Source organism: Vigna unguiculata, chromosome 3, assembly GCF_037176805.1.
Source record: "Vigna unguiculata cultivar grain cowpea cultivar isolate G323 ecotype 2 chromosome 3, ASM3717680v1, whole genome shotgun sequence".
NCBI classification, from domain to species: Eukaryota; Viridiplantae; Streptophyta; class Magnoliopsida; order Fabales; family Fabaceae; genus Vigna; species Vigna unguiculata.
The window spans coordinates 14,310,203-14,323,619 of record NC_140794.1 but is presented as its reverse complement, the minus strand read 5'-3'; the positions used below and the strand labels follow the sequence as shown (position 1 = coordinate 14,323,619).

The following is a 13,417-nucleotide window of genomic DNA, read 5'->3' as shown; positions in this document are numbered from 1 at the left end:
AGCTTTAATTGAAAAATATAAAAAACTTTGATAGTTAATAAAACAAAATTTGTTAATAAAAATATAATTAAAAATATTCAAATTTATTAGATTATCATTTTATTAGGTCTAGTTTTATTTTTGTTTTTATTCTAATAATTTTATTTTATATATTTATAATAAACATGAAAACCCAACATTAAGGTGATTTTTAGACAATGAATGAGTAACAACACTGCTGGATGAATTTAAGTAAATTTTGGTGGATTTGAGTAAATAAATTTTACCTATTTTCTTTTAAGAGATTTAAAAATATATTAATAGGATTTATTAGGGGTGGCAATTAGGGCCCGGCCCGCGGGCCCGGCCCGCAGAAAAAATGTGGGGCGGGCCAGGATATTGAGCCCGCAAGCCCGCGCGGGCTCGGCCCGCACGGGCTAGCCCGCGGCCCGCGCGGGCCGGCCCGCAAGCCCGCATAAAATTTAAAAAAAAAAAAAAAACTTGTACTTGTATATATTAATTACTTCTTTTATGGACTCTTGCATTAACATTTCAAATTCTTGTATAATTGGAAAAGACAAGTATTGTGTAATTTTTAATGTGCTAAAATTTAAAGAATACATTGTGTATGTCATAGTATGAATATGATGAAAATGTTGAATTATCAATTTATCATCTAATTCCCCAAAGTCTTTACTTAATTTTGTGAACTTCTTAAAGTTTCCCAATTTTTAAACATTGAAAGTTTTATTATAAAAAAAATTAAAAAATTAAAAAATTAAAAAAAAAAAAAAGCGGGCCGGCCCGCAGGCCCGCGGGCCAATGTATATGCGGGGCGGGCCAGAGTATGCGGCCCGCATAAAATGTGCGGGGCGGGGCGGGCCGGCCCGCGATGTGCGGGCCTTATGCGGGGCGGGCCTAAACGGGGCGGGCCGGCCCGCATTGCCACTCCTAGGATTTATGAGTGAAATTGGTGAAAATTTGTAAAATAATTTGATTGATCATAGATAAATTGTTTTTAATAAATTAAAAATATTAAATTATTATTTTATTTTTATAATTAAAACTAATATGTTGTTATTTAATATTATGAATACTATTTATTACTTTCATTATTTATTGTTTTATATATATGAAAATCAAACGCACACATTTAATTGATAATGGAATTGATTTCAACGCTCATTTATAAACTAACACATACAATAAACTAAACACACACACACATGGAATCAGTGTGGAACCGATTCTATTATTCGTATATAAACTAACACATATAAACCAAACATATACACATAAAATCAGTATGAAAACGATTCCATCACTCGTAAATAAATTAACACATATATAAATCAAATATACACACATGGAATCAGTTATGAAATTCCATCCCTCTTACATAAACTAACACATATATAAACAAACACACAGCATACCATGAGACAAGTTCTATAATTGATTCTGTAACACGCACACATTCGCTCACACTGAAATCGATTCCATAACCGATTTCATTACTTATGCATCGCCACATTACACACAAACATTATGGTAAACCACCGACTTATCCATGCAAATGTCTCTTTTGGTGAGATAACCATCTCTCAAATTTGCATCTCCAGTTTCTAGCAAATTCTTCTAAACGAACACAGTCAGATCCTGCAAATCCGCACAACTACATCCATCAATATAACGAATCCACGCAAGCCAAAAGGCCCTATAACAGAGAATTTCTCAAAACTTGTAAAGTTATCATTAGAAAACATGATAAGGTAGCCCAAGATAATTTTTGTAAGTATTTTAAAAACACAAGAATGTAACAGTTTCACGTTCACTTCCCAAAACAAAATACTTTTAATCTGTAAATCTGTAAAATAAATACATTCAAGAGTTGTTTTTGTTTTGTAACTTGTAATAACACGAGAATGTAACATTTCCATATTTATATATTTGAAATAAATAATTTTAATATTTCATAAATTTACGAAATTTATATATAGTCATAATTAAGTTTTTCTCATTTTAATTTTCCATAAAGTTTCTGTGACGTCCCATTTTAATAGATTACTCTACCAAATAAAGCATCATCACAACCTTGATAACGAGAACCAACCAGATCAACATGAAACGTACGAAAAGTAACTAGTACAGTCATCCATAGGAGTACTTAGAGGAAAACCTGGACATACAACCGTGCCATAAGAAAACACAAGTCTAAAAGTTTAACAGTCTTGCAAAAGGGTTGCCCTCAAGGCAACTAATACAAAAGGCCTCATGGCCATGAAACTACTCCTAAGACATCCAGACAAGAAGATCTAAGCTGCACTGCTGCGTCTCCCTGGTCCATCTCGAACCTCCCTCTCTTCTGCTCCCACCAGAAGGTGATCATCGCAAGAGAGAAAACATAACAGAAACAAACACAACATGCAAGGGTAAGCTAGTGCAATACGATACTTATCATGGTATAAAGGAATAAATGCATAAACATTCCCAGACATACAACACAGAGGCACATAATTCATGGTATGACAAACAAGCAAGACACTATGACTCAATTATCCGGATACATATATTAAGATCGGATTCACTGGACGCTTGCACTTGTGGTGGCCTCTACTGCTCTGCAAAGCCATTGCCAATGGGTTTCACCCTACCACTCACAAGGTTAGCCTTTAAGCGTCTAAGGCCATTATCCTGCCAAAGACTAGGGCCTCCCGCTACTCTCACTACTTGAGTCAGATTTCTCTACCTGAGACTCACTGACCCTTTAGAGTTTCGGGATGCGATCCTTACTTGAATCCTTATCTTAATATATACACTACACGCCACCATGAAGTCTCCCCATGGGACTCATGGAATTACGCCTATCTCACCATCATAATCATGTTTCTCATACAATTCCCACCTCTTTTTGGTCATTCATCCAATTTTCATGTTAAAACATCACGAAGCCACAAACTCATGATCAATCTCATACCAAGCATGCCAATTTCGTTCATAAAAATCCACACACCCAAGTATAAACACGTACATCATTTTTAGGAGGAAAAAGTCTGACCAATAAATACAATGAAGCACCCAAACAGTCAGGAAAACATGCCACCCATTCGCAAACTCGCTCAGGCGAGACGTTGGCCTTCCTGACGCAGCGGACTCTCGCCCAGGCGAGATAAGCAACAGGTTTTTTTTTCACGAATTCTCGCTCAGGCGAGACCTCCTCGCCTGAGCGAGACAAGGCGTCGCTCAGAACGTGGGCTGGTCGCCTAGGCGAGTTCTCGTGGCAGTGAGCACTCTGCTACTCTCGCCTAGGCGAGACGAGCTCGCTTGGGCGAGAATAACAGATCTCACCACTGTTTTACGCATGCAAGGCAGAAAAACAACACTACCAACATCCAAGAGCACATGCAACTCAGTTTCATTTGATAAAACACACTACTCAAGCTTATAAACACAAATCAACCCAAAAAGAAACACACAATGACTCGGACTGGCGAATCTAGCTTCCCTTACCTTTGTTTGAGCACCAAAAGGCAACAGACCCGCAATCTACGAAAATAGCAGCTCCGGAACTATATTAGAGAGCTGAAACAGAAAGGTTCGTACAAAACGAAGTTAAGAGACTTAGCCCTAACTTAACCAACGTGCTTAAACAGTGGAAGGAGGGGAAGAAAGTAGACCAAAGGCTCTAGAGTTCGACTTACCAGAGAGTTACGAGCTGCTTTTGTTAGCTTGGAGGTAGGAGGAGGTCGTATGCCCTAGCGGAGCTCTAGCTGGAGATTTGAGAGGAAGAGAGGAACTGCTTCTGTAAGAGAGACCAAAGAAATCTGTTTTTCTAAAACAGAGGTAAGTTGCAAAGTGAGGGTGGCTGGTAAGGTAGGGTGTCCTAATGAAGTGCTGGCCTTGGGCCTCCGAAAAGGCCAGACCCAACACTTTAAGACACTGAAAAGAAAAAAAAAAGGCCTTACAGTTTCTACTTCTACTTTTTTATTGTTTATTAAAATTATTATTAGTCATCGTTTATGGTAGACTATATATCATAAAAAATGTTTCTTTTATGTTCACCATAAATTTAAATTTAGATATTTTTAATTAGTGTTTGTATTCAAAATTTTTATAATTTTTAGTTGAGTTTTATAGTTTAACTTTATTATTTATACAATGATATGTTATCTTGTTCGGTTTGGTTTACTGTTTTAAAATGTTAATCAATATGAAGTTTTTGTTGTTAATAAAATACTAGAGACAAGCAAGACGACACAAAAACAAACACAAATTGAATAATAAAAACTTAATTAAAAAATACATAAATTTAATAAAAATCCAATAAAAACATACAAGTTTATTAAGTTTATATAAAATTATTATTCATTAAAAGAATAAAAAGAATTATAAAGAGTATATAGTTGGCAATTTATTTATAATATATTATTGTTTGTTATTAGGATAAAACGAAAGGTTAACATGTTTCTGAGACAAATCCCAACGTGTAATGAAAAGGTTTCCGATCTGTGTAGAATGAATAATAGAAAAAGTGAAGATTAATGCGTTGAAGAAACATAGAAAGGTCTTCTCTTCTCTTCCTCTTCGCGCCGAAGAAAACGAGCTCTGTATCACTTTAGGTTTCCGACCAATTGGTACTCTCTCCCATCTTTTTCCCCTTTCCCAATTTTTCTTTCCTTATTCCACCAATGCGCGTGCCTTTCTTAATTATCATTGGCACCAATTAAAGTTTTTGTTTCTGTATTTGTTTTCCTTTGAAATAATCTTAAATTTCAATGAAGTATTTTTTAGTTGTGTAATTGTTTCGTTCTTTGTCTTTGATAGGCCTGTGCCATTTGAATAGTAATTTATAATTTTTTTTTGCCTGAAATAGAATAGTTTTTCACATATATTTTTTTCGTTTGGAAAGAGAAAGAAAGAAGATGTCATATTATGGTTTATGTTTTTTGGATGTAAAAATAAGAATAAGAATATACCTTTTATAAATATACGAAAAATAATTGAAACAACTTTTCATAGTATTTTTTTGTGAAGTTGTCGTACAGGTATAACATGGTTGATTACTAGGATCTTTAATGAAATACTCTACTAAGTTGATCCAACCATAAAAGTGGATCATATTATTGATTTGAAGATGGCCTTCATTCTCATCACTGCACCTCTCTTCTTTCTATTTCTATGGATCATTTCTCTTTGCAAAGTTCTCATTCTCCCTCGCATCCCTTTCGCCAAACATTTCACTCACAACGGTAATGCCTCTATTTTTCCATTTCGCCTCCATTTTCTTCTTCTTCTTCTTCCTCAAAATCTCTGATGCTTTCTTTCAGGCAGATCATTTCGGAAGAGAAACGTCTTGTTGGTTACTGCTCATCCGGACGACGAATCCATTTAAGTTCCAAACCCACGTTTTTCATACCTCTAATGCTACTACCTTTGATTCTTGAAACATATATTTCTAAGGCTTTAGAAGTTTGAAGCATATATTTCCTGTATTACGCTTTAGCACTATCTTGAATTTTTGTTTCATTTCTGCAGGTTCTTTACTCCAACTATAAATTTTCTGACTTCAAAGGGACATAACATTCAAATACTATGCTTATCCACTGGTGAATAGCTTTGCCAATATGTTTTTTTCTTATTGCATTTTTGGTATATATATATATATATATATATATGTTTGTTTATTTTACACTCATTTCTATTAATTCCAATTATAGCTTTTCTTTCTCCCCATTCTGTACTTGAACTTTCTGAAGGCGACATCTTATAAATTGAGAAAGTTACTTGTTGTATTGATAAAGAATGTTTTTTTAGCTATTTTCAGTATAGAGTATGACTTTTTAATGAATCATATTGCCCCTTCAACATTATTTCTGAGATCATATGTAAAAGAAGTTTAATATTATTTCTCATACCTTATGATAATAGACTTCAATGTTGTAATCAAACTAATGAATTCTTGTACCATTATCAATCTTGCTTTAGCTTAAGCTGCACAAGTCAGGTTATTTCTTGTATCAGTTATCACGGTTTATAATTGATACAAATTTTCGTTTTCTTTTTTTATAATTATATTCAAAGGGCTTCAACACACTCTTGGCCTATATATATAAAAGTAAGAAAGAAGTATGGGCAGGGAAAGAATGGACCTAACAGAGTAGAGGGATGCTTGGGATGGGTGAGAAGGATGTTGAGAATTGTATTGATTGTCTTGTGATAGAGGTCAAGTAAGTCAAGTTAAAATTGAATTGTGACTCGGGTTGCTACACTCTTAGGTAATATGAATTGCACCATGACTACTATTAGTTATAGTTTTTTGCTTAGTGAAAAACACTCAATCTTACATAGGAGATGAAGGAAGATTCTCTGAATGGGAGAATAAGAGGGAATGATTGCGAAGCTAGGAAGGAGGGGGATCTGAAAGTTTGCTGGCAGTTCTTTATGAGGAGGCTGGTTTTTATATTTGAATGAAATTATGAAGGTTGACTGCGGGGAGTTCCCTGGTTTATGTGATCCAACCCAATCATTATTCCGTTTCTATTTTCCTGTCCATCCCTGTATTTCTTTTTTCTTGTAAACTTGAGAATCACATTTAATTCCTTACAAGCAATTGTCCATTTTCCATTGTTACTATATATGTATCTCTGTCCTTAACAGGTATTTAATTAATTGATGATTTACTTTTGCATTTCAAAGATGTAGGATAAGAAATCTTTCTATCTTAGATGGTTAGATATGAGAATTTCAACATCAAAAAATTAAAGCTTCAAGTCTAGCCTCTTTGAAAGCTTTGAAGTTTATGTTTCATTCCATTGGATAGTTTGACATTTTTATTATTTTTCTGTAGGTGGTGCAGAAGGCAAAGGCAATATCAGAAAACGAGAGCTTTTTCAGGCTTGTGTAGCCCTCAAGGTGATTTACATAATGATATAAAATAGCTGTGGTTTCAAATTTAAAATCATAACTTTTCTAAACTTACAAATTAAATTTTGTATTACATTGGAAATTGTACCCAGGTTCCGATGCAGCAAGTAAAGATTGTTGACCATCATGATCTGCAGGTTTTGATCCAATAGGTTTTTGGATATAATATTTACTATTACTTCTGAAGCTTATTGTCTGTTCCTTATGTTGTTGTTGTTTAACTTGTTATACTTAGGACGGTTTTGATAAAGTTTGGAACCATAGCTTACTGGCAAAGATTATCGAGGAAGAAATAACCAGTTGTTCAATTGATATGGTAAGACTGTTCTTCTGCCTGCCTTAAGCATCTTTTGACAGACTAGTACTTCCAGTGCAAATTATCTCTCTTTCTACTTATCCCTTTTCCCCAGATTATTACCTTTGACTGCTATGGTGTCTCCGGCCATTGTAATCATCGTGATGTGCATTATGGAGTGTGGTAAGTAGAGCATTGTATTGATCAATATCGAATAACTATAAATGGAAAAATATGGTGATATTAGTAGCATGATTGGATGGCCTTTTATTTCAAGGGAAATAATGGTTTCTTTTTTTAAATGCTCTCTCAAAAACCTGACAGAAAGCAATTATTTATTCAAAATAAGTTGAACCAAATTGCACTAACATTTATACATTTTGAGATTATTTGAAACAATATAATTTTAAAATTGAAATAACAATAAATGGGTCATAACGGCACACACTGTGTACTCTAAGTTCATTGTCCCCCATCTTTTACCAAGTTAAAAATGCCCATTTTCAGTTCAGGTGTTATTTTGTGCTTGATACTGTTAGGAGCAGATTAGTTTGTTTCCATAAAAAACTCCATACTCTATAAACTTGAACAACTTCTCTAATACTTGTCAATATCTATTTCAAATGCTGAAATTGTTTTAAAAGTTCTTGCAAGCTGCTATGTATGCAGTGGCTTTTAGATTTTCAAACTTATTAATATATGTTGGTATTTGTACATGCATACTTCTTATAGAGATTATTTTAAATTGTGCGAGTAATTTTTATGTTTATTGTGTCTATGGTCTCAAGTCCGGGTAAAAGTTGGAGGATTGAATTTGGCTCCGACAATCCATGCAAATTTGTCGATATTTCAAACATGGGCACCTACAACAGACTATGTACATGAGAATTTGGTTTTTAATTGAGCCCAATGGTGCCTTGATCCTATAGTCAACCTATTCACGTGGGTGAACGCTTTTGCTATTTTGGCTTTGCTGGTTGTTAGAATTTGTCCATAAGTTATCCTCGTGAATGTGATATTTTGTACAGCATCCAAGAAAACAAAAGGTTCTGGGAGTTAAGCGCATTGACATCTTCCATGAGTTATCTTAGTAAACTAATTGCATTGTTTTCTCTTCCTCTTGTGCTGCTGTCTTTGACACTGAAATTTTTTCCATTTTTGTGACAGCAAGCTACTGCATGATACTTTACAAAGGGATATCGAAGTTTGGGAGCTTGTATGTGTTTGTTTTCTTGGTTTTATTTCTCATTTTATTTGACCAGTTATTTCTTTTATAACTCTCCCAAATTGCCTTATTTTCCTCGGATGTCTTCATTGCTTATAGGTTAGCACCAATATTTTGCGCAAATATAGTGGTCCTGTTGATATTTGGTTGTCCATCTTTTTGGCCATGCTGCACTCAAATGGAACAATGCATTGCTTAGTCAATGAGAATTCTCGTAGGAGCTTTAAAGCAATGGCCCAACACTCAAGCCAATGGGTGTGGTATGCATGCTTTACTATACTTTTATTATAAAACTACATGTACTAAATACCTTTGCTAGAAATTTGCAAATATTGTTTAGTTTGGATTTTTGTCTTCAATCTTTTCCATCGGGTCAATATTGCAGTGATAGATATTTAGAAACTTCATCTGAATTATCTCAGAGGCATTGCACAATAGCACATCTAAATTCATTTTTGCAGGTTCCGCAAGCTTTTCGTGACCTTGTCCAGTTATACTTATATGAACACTCTTAGAAAGGTAAGATAAAGTTGGAATGCTGAAGGAGTTGTGGTGTTGCTTGTGATATCAGCTTTCATTTATTGAAATCCTGGCCCTGCTCTGTATCTATCAACTTCCATCCTTCACCTGGGTTCAAAGCTTAGTACATTGTGCAGACTGTATACCCTGCGGCTCAAGCAGCCGTTCACTTTCCAGTGACATGATTGAAAGAAATCAATGCTAATTTTCTTCACAATATCTCATGACATTTAGAATTTCGCATAGTACATATGTTCATTAACAATGGTCTGGTATAAGTTTGTCAGATTTTGTTTACTACGTTTTCAATTTTTTGTTTCATGAAGTAGCAGAACATTCTTTACTGCCGATGTATTAGCAATATATCCTTGAATCCTTCGTTTTGTGACTTTTATTCTTTCTGTCTTTTAATCTTGAATTAACCACAAGCTACAACTTGTAATTGTCCTGTACTTATATTTGGCCATCCTTCTTCTAATCTTGTCTGGTATAATCTCTGAGCAATTGCACATGCATGGTTTTAAACTGAAGATGTATTGGGAACTTGTGTGGGTAAAATATTTCCTCTTAAGAATTAAACTTATGAGATTTAGAAAATGAAGATGTATTGTGATAATCAAACAGCTCTTTTTGCATTGTATATGATATCTTGTGATCCACGAGAGGACGAATCAAAGATTGGTTGTTATTTCATTTGTGAAAAGTTGTTATTTAAGAAAATTGGTGTTTGTCAGTTCTAGTGATCAGATATTTTCACAAAATTGATGAGGGCCTAAGATTGAATTTATTCGTTTCAAGTTTAGTAAATATAATTTGTATATCCCAACTGGAGGAGAAGAGTTAGAATAGTTTAGAATAGATTCTTCGCTTTATTCAAAAAGCTGTTTTGGGTAGTATCTATCTGAATCTAGGGTTAATTCTCATTCACTCTTTCCTTTCTTATCACTGTATCATAGATTTTCTGATTTGGACACATCTCTAACACCTGTTTGGAGACGTCTTACACTTCTAGATGGTTTCAATTAAAATATGTTGTTTTTGTTAGTTTGGAGATTTAAGATGACATGTCTTAGACATCTTCCATATGAAGTCAAAACCATTTTTGGTTATTTCATTTACATAATGAGGGTCACTGCAATCTTATACCAGTATCTTGCTTCTTCTGAACGGGATCTCTGTATTAGAAGGCTGAGTCCATATCCACAAGATATTGCAGAGTCACCGATGAAAAACATGATTTACAAGAATGCATTCCGGTTGCTGCCATACGCATTCCTAGTTCAATGGAACAATCTATTTTACTAGTGACTCTTCATATTTCAATAAGAGAATACCACCTTGATATCATTGCAAATGAACTTGGTTTTGATGATGGCACCAATGTTATGATTTCAAGGTATGATGATTGATGACATCACAGAGAAGATTTTGACTTTCATTGATTACTTACTAACTAGTTCTTGACTTCTGGTTCTCTACAGGAATTTAGGTAAAGCTTATTTTGACTGTTCTTACTGTTTCTAAACCATATGTACTAGATCTATCTTCTAAGTTTGCAAATGGTGAAAGAAAACCTTTATTTAATGGGATATCTGAGCAAGATATAAGTGGTGGTGCAAAATATTTAGCATTGATTGGATATACACGGAAATATGGAGACATTTTCTATGAGGATGTAACATTTTGGCTATATTACAGGTCTCTTTAAATTCAAATGATTCATTGACTTGTTTATTGTATAACTGTCAAACTTATATTGCCTTTAATAGTAAGTTACAAGTAATACTTGATTGAAAGAAAGATGTTATTATGTCATGCACTTTGCTATATCATAGAGGCCAACCAAAGTATTCTTTTGCTCCTGCAGAACCACTTCTAAATTTTTTGTTGGTGTTTTGATTGTAAACAATTTCCTCTGACCTTCTTTGTCATATGTTTGAACTTAGAAATGGACGTTACCAGGCTCGTTATCTAAACTCTAATAATACTAAACATGCTGGTTATTCTGTCTGGCTTAATCTGCTTTCTATTTTGACAAACTTACATTAATCTATCTAAACAATAATTTCTCTAAATGTTTGGTAATCACCGTGAAGTTTAGAGAGATAGAAAGGGGTAGTGGGGGAAGATAAACAAGGAGCACAGGAAGAATAGGCTGTAACAACCTTGCTTACATGGCAAGAAGTGTGGGAACAGAGAAACATGGTAGCTTGGATAAAGGAGAGTTATCCAGTCATTGGGCAGGAAATTATGGTCTTTCGGTTGGAAGAAATCATTCCCTCAAAGTCGTCATATCTATTTTTTCTTATGATATTTTGTTCTTCCATGGTTATAAAAAAATTTATCCTGAACTGATTCCAGTGATATCAGTGTCTGTGTATATGTAAAGATGTCTATTTCTTGGTAGGGTTGTGTTCCATATATTTCTGCGAATTGAATGTTTAGGATGGGATTATAGGAAAGAGTCTGGTATTCTTAAACTCAGAAGTTTACCAGCTCTTCTGATAGAAACTGAACCAGGAACTGGAATAGAACTTTGTTGAATTTTCAGGATATTTGTTTCTCACAGGAAATTACGTGAATTTTATTGCATAGACCCTGTTTTCGCCCCTACTCTTTTCTCAGATAGGTAGATATTTCTCTCGAGGTCCTCTTATTTATAAGCAACATTCCTTTTTTAAATTATCCCCGCACTAAAATAACCTAACTGCATAACTAAGTAATGGTCTACGGATACCCAACATCTTCAGACTTTGGTTACTCATGTGTTGCCCTTTTTGAGCCTGACTAAATTTTTTTTTCCCTTGATATCTTTTGCCAAGTATTTAACATTTGTAACTTTGCATTTTTTAGGCAGTGAGGCCTTGATAATTTTCAACATCTACGTCTGCAAACTTATGTTAGTTTGCATCATTTAATGAGACACTAGGATTATCCAAAGTGGCAATGCTTGCGTCTGAGATGCCATCAAAATTCACCACAATAGCAAACTGGAGGGGTTCTCTTCATAGGATTATAGTTTGTATGGTTTGACAACAACACCGTCTGTCGGATTCATTGGCATTGTCGGAATGAAGCGAATTGACAATGGCTGCCATGAAAGGAGCTCGACAAAGACTTATTTGGTTGTGTAAAGGCTCTGCGTAGGGTGGAGGAGAGAAAAAGTATGTTAGTTTTATTGTTTCTTCATAAGGGCCTTTTCATCTTTCTGTACACTCCAGAGAATACATGGAGGTGATGGAGGAAGGAGCCTGCATTCATAAGGCCAAGATTTTCTTAGCAGTCAAAAAATAAAAATTTTCTTGACAATTCATAAAATAAAAATTTATATAGAGAATGAAATAAAAGGTTGAAAATTATAAATGATTTGATGTCAGAATAAACTTATGTTGCATATGTATTTGTTAGTTTGGGGAGGAGAAAAGACCTTTATTTTTCATGACACTGTTTCCGTATCAATTTGTTTTTTTTTTTCAAAGTGTAATTTTACACCTAAATTAAGAGAATGAACACATTTAAAATTTTCTACCGTTTATGGATAAGTTGTGTTCACTATTTAGAAAGTATATTTCACATCGATCATATTTATTATTTATTGTATCAATCAAATTTACGACGTAGATATCAATAATGTAGAAAGTGTACAATAAATTATATTAGTCATTCAACCGATGTAAAATACATCGATTAATATAATAAATTAATATAAAAGTGCAACAACTTGTAAAAAGAAATAGTCACATATAACATCAGATTATTATAATCAATATAATATGTCATCTTGAAATAAGAGATATTACACCACCATAACAAATGTAATATCTCACTAGCAAGACATATTTCATTGGTTATTGCAAGAACCAATATTATATGTCTCATTAGAATCACATGTTTTAGTCATAACAAGTGTAATATGTTTTCTTGACGAGGGATACTACATCAGTTATACACAGTAACTTTTGTTTATACACAAACTAAACATGCAATCAGTCAGACACAATTTAAAAAGTAATCTAATTTATTTACAATATTTTCGAATAAAAAAATACTAAGCTTGGAGGAGCACCAATCATTGCAGCACGACACTAGTAGGGGATGAATAGGGGCAATAATTAGAGTGAGGCGACATTGAAGCGATGCATCACTGGAGTGGTCGACACTGGTGGCGCAAAGGCACAACACTAGGTTGAAGCAGCAAGACACTAGTGGTGCAGCCTCGCAGTTCAAGGGTGAAGTAGCGCGATGCAATTGTGTTAGAGAGTGACGTCAACCAGACCATCTGCATGGGCAAACAACAACCACATCAACCAAACCATTTCCGTGGGTGAGCAATAATGGCGTCGATCGAGACCACCTATGTGGGTGATCAACAATGAAGAGATTATAATGGGAGAAATCGACGACAACGAGACCCTTTAATAATGAAATGTAGAAAAAGCAAATGGTGGACAAGGTGAAATGCAAAAAATAAAAAT

The 13,417-nt window shown here is 34.4% G+C and overlaps 1 protein-coding gene and 1 long non-coding RNA gene across 5 annotated transcripts; one reads left to right on the top strand and one right to left on the bottom strand.

Annotated features, from left to right (window-relative positions):
* Positions 1-3: 3 nt before the first annotated feature.
* LOC114175684 (uncharacterized) lies at positions 4-3,852 on the bottom strand. The gene is made up of 3 exons (XR_003602876.2): positions 3,681-3,852; positions 3,490-3,561; positions 4-2,344 (listed from the first exon to the last, which is right to left on the bottom strand). It is a non-coding gene; the product is annotated as an uncharacterized LOC114175684 (long non-coding RNA).
* A 558-nt stretch (positions 3,853-4,410) lies between these two features.
* On the top strand, positions 4,411-9,336 carry LOC114178631 (uncharacterized). Of its 4 annotated transcripts, none has more exons than XM_085671453.1 (11): positions 4,411-4,613; positions 5,014-5,228; positions 5,311-5,367; positions 5,515-5,585; positions 6,827-6,891; positions 6,996-7,040; positions 7,139-7,219; positions 7,314-7,381; positions 8,366-8,414; positions 8,523-8,683; positions 8,885-9,336. In XM_085671453.1, the coding sequence occupies exons 2-11, from the start codon at positions 5,158-5,160 to the stop codon at positions 8,949-8,951; spliced, it is 735 nt and encodes a 244-aa protein (XP_085527579.1). In that variant the 5' UTR covers positions 4,411-4,613; positions 5,014-5,157; the 3' UTR covers positions 8,952-9,336. The 4 variants fall into 4 exon arrangements, with proteins under 4 accessions (XP_085527579.1, XP_027920443.1, XP_085527580.1 ...); XM_028064642.2 differs by having other exon boundaries at positions 5,307-5,367; XM_085671454.1 differs by having other exon boundaries at positions 4,425-4,613; positions 5,025-5,228.
* Positions 9,337-13,417: the final 4,081 nt, after the last annotated feature.

Bases quoted from the DNA above. Each gene is read 5' to 3' on its own strand.
- LOC114178631 (XM_028064642.2), top strand. From the start codon at position 5,114: ATGGCCTTCATTCTCATCACTGCACCTCTCTTCTTTCTATTTCTATGG. The intron at 7,220-7,313 runs GTAAGACTGTTC...CCTTTTCCCCAG, and splicing joins CCAGTTGTTCAATTGATATG to ATTATTACCTTTGACTGCTA. The intron at 8,684-8,884 runs GTATGCATGCTT...TCATTTTTGCAG, and splicing joins CACTCAAGCCAATGGGTGTG to GTTCCGCAAGCTTTTCGTGA.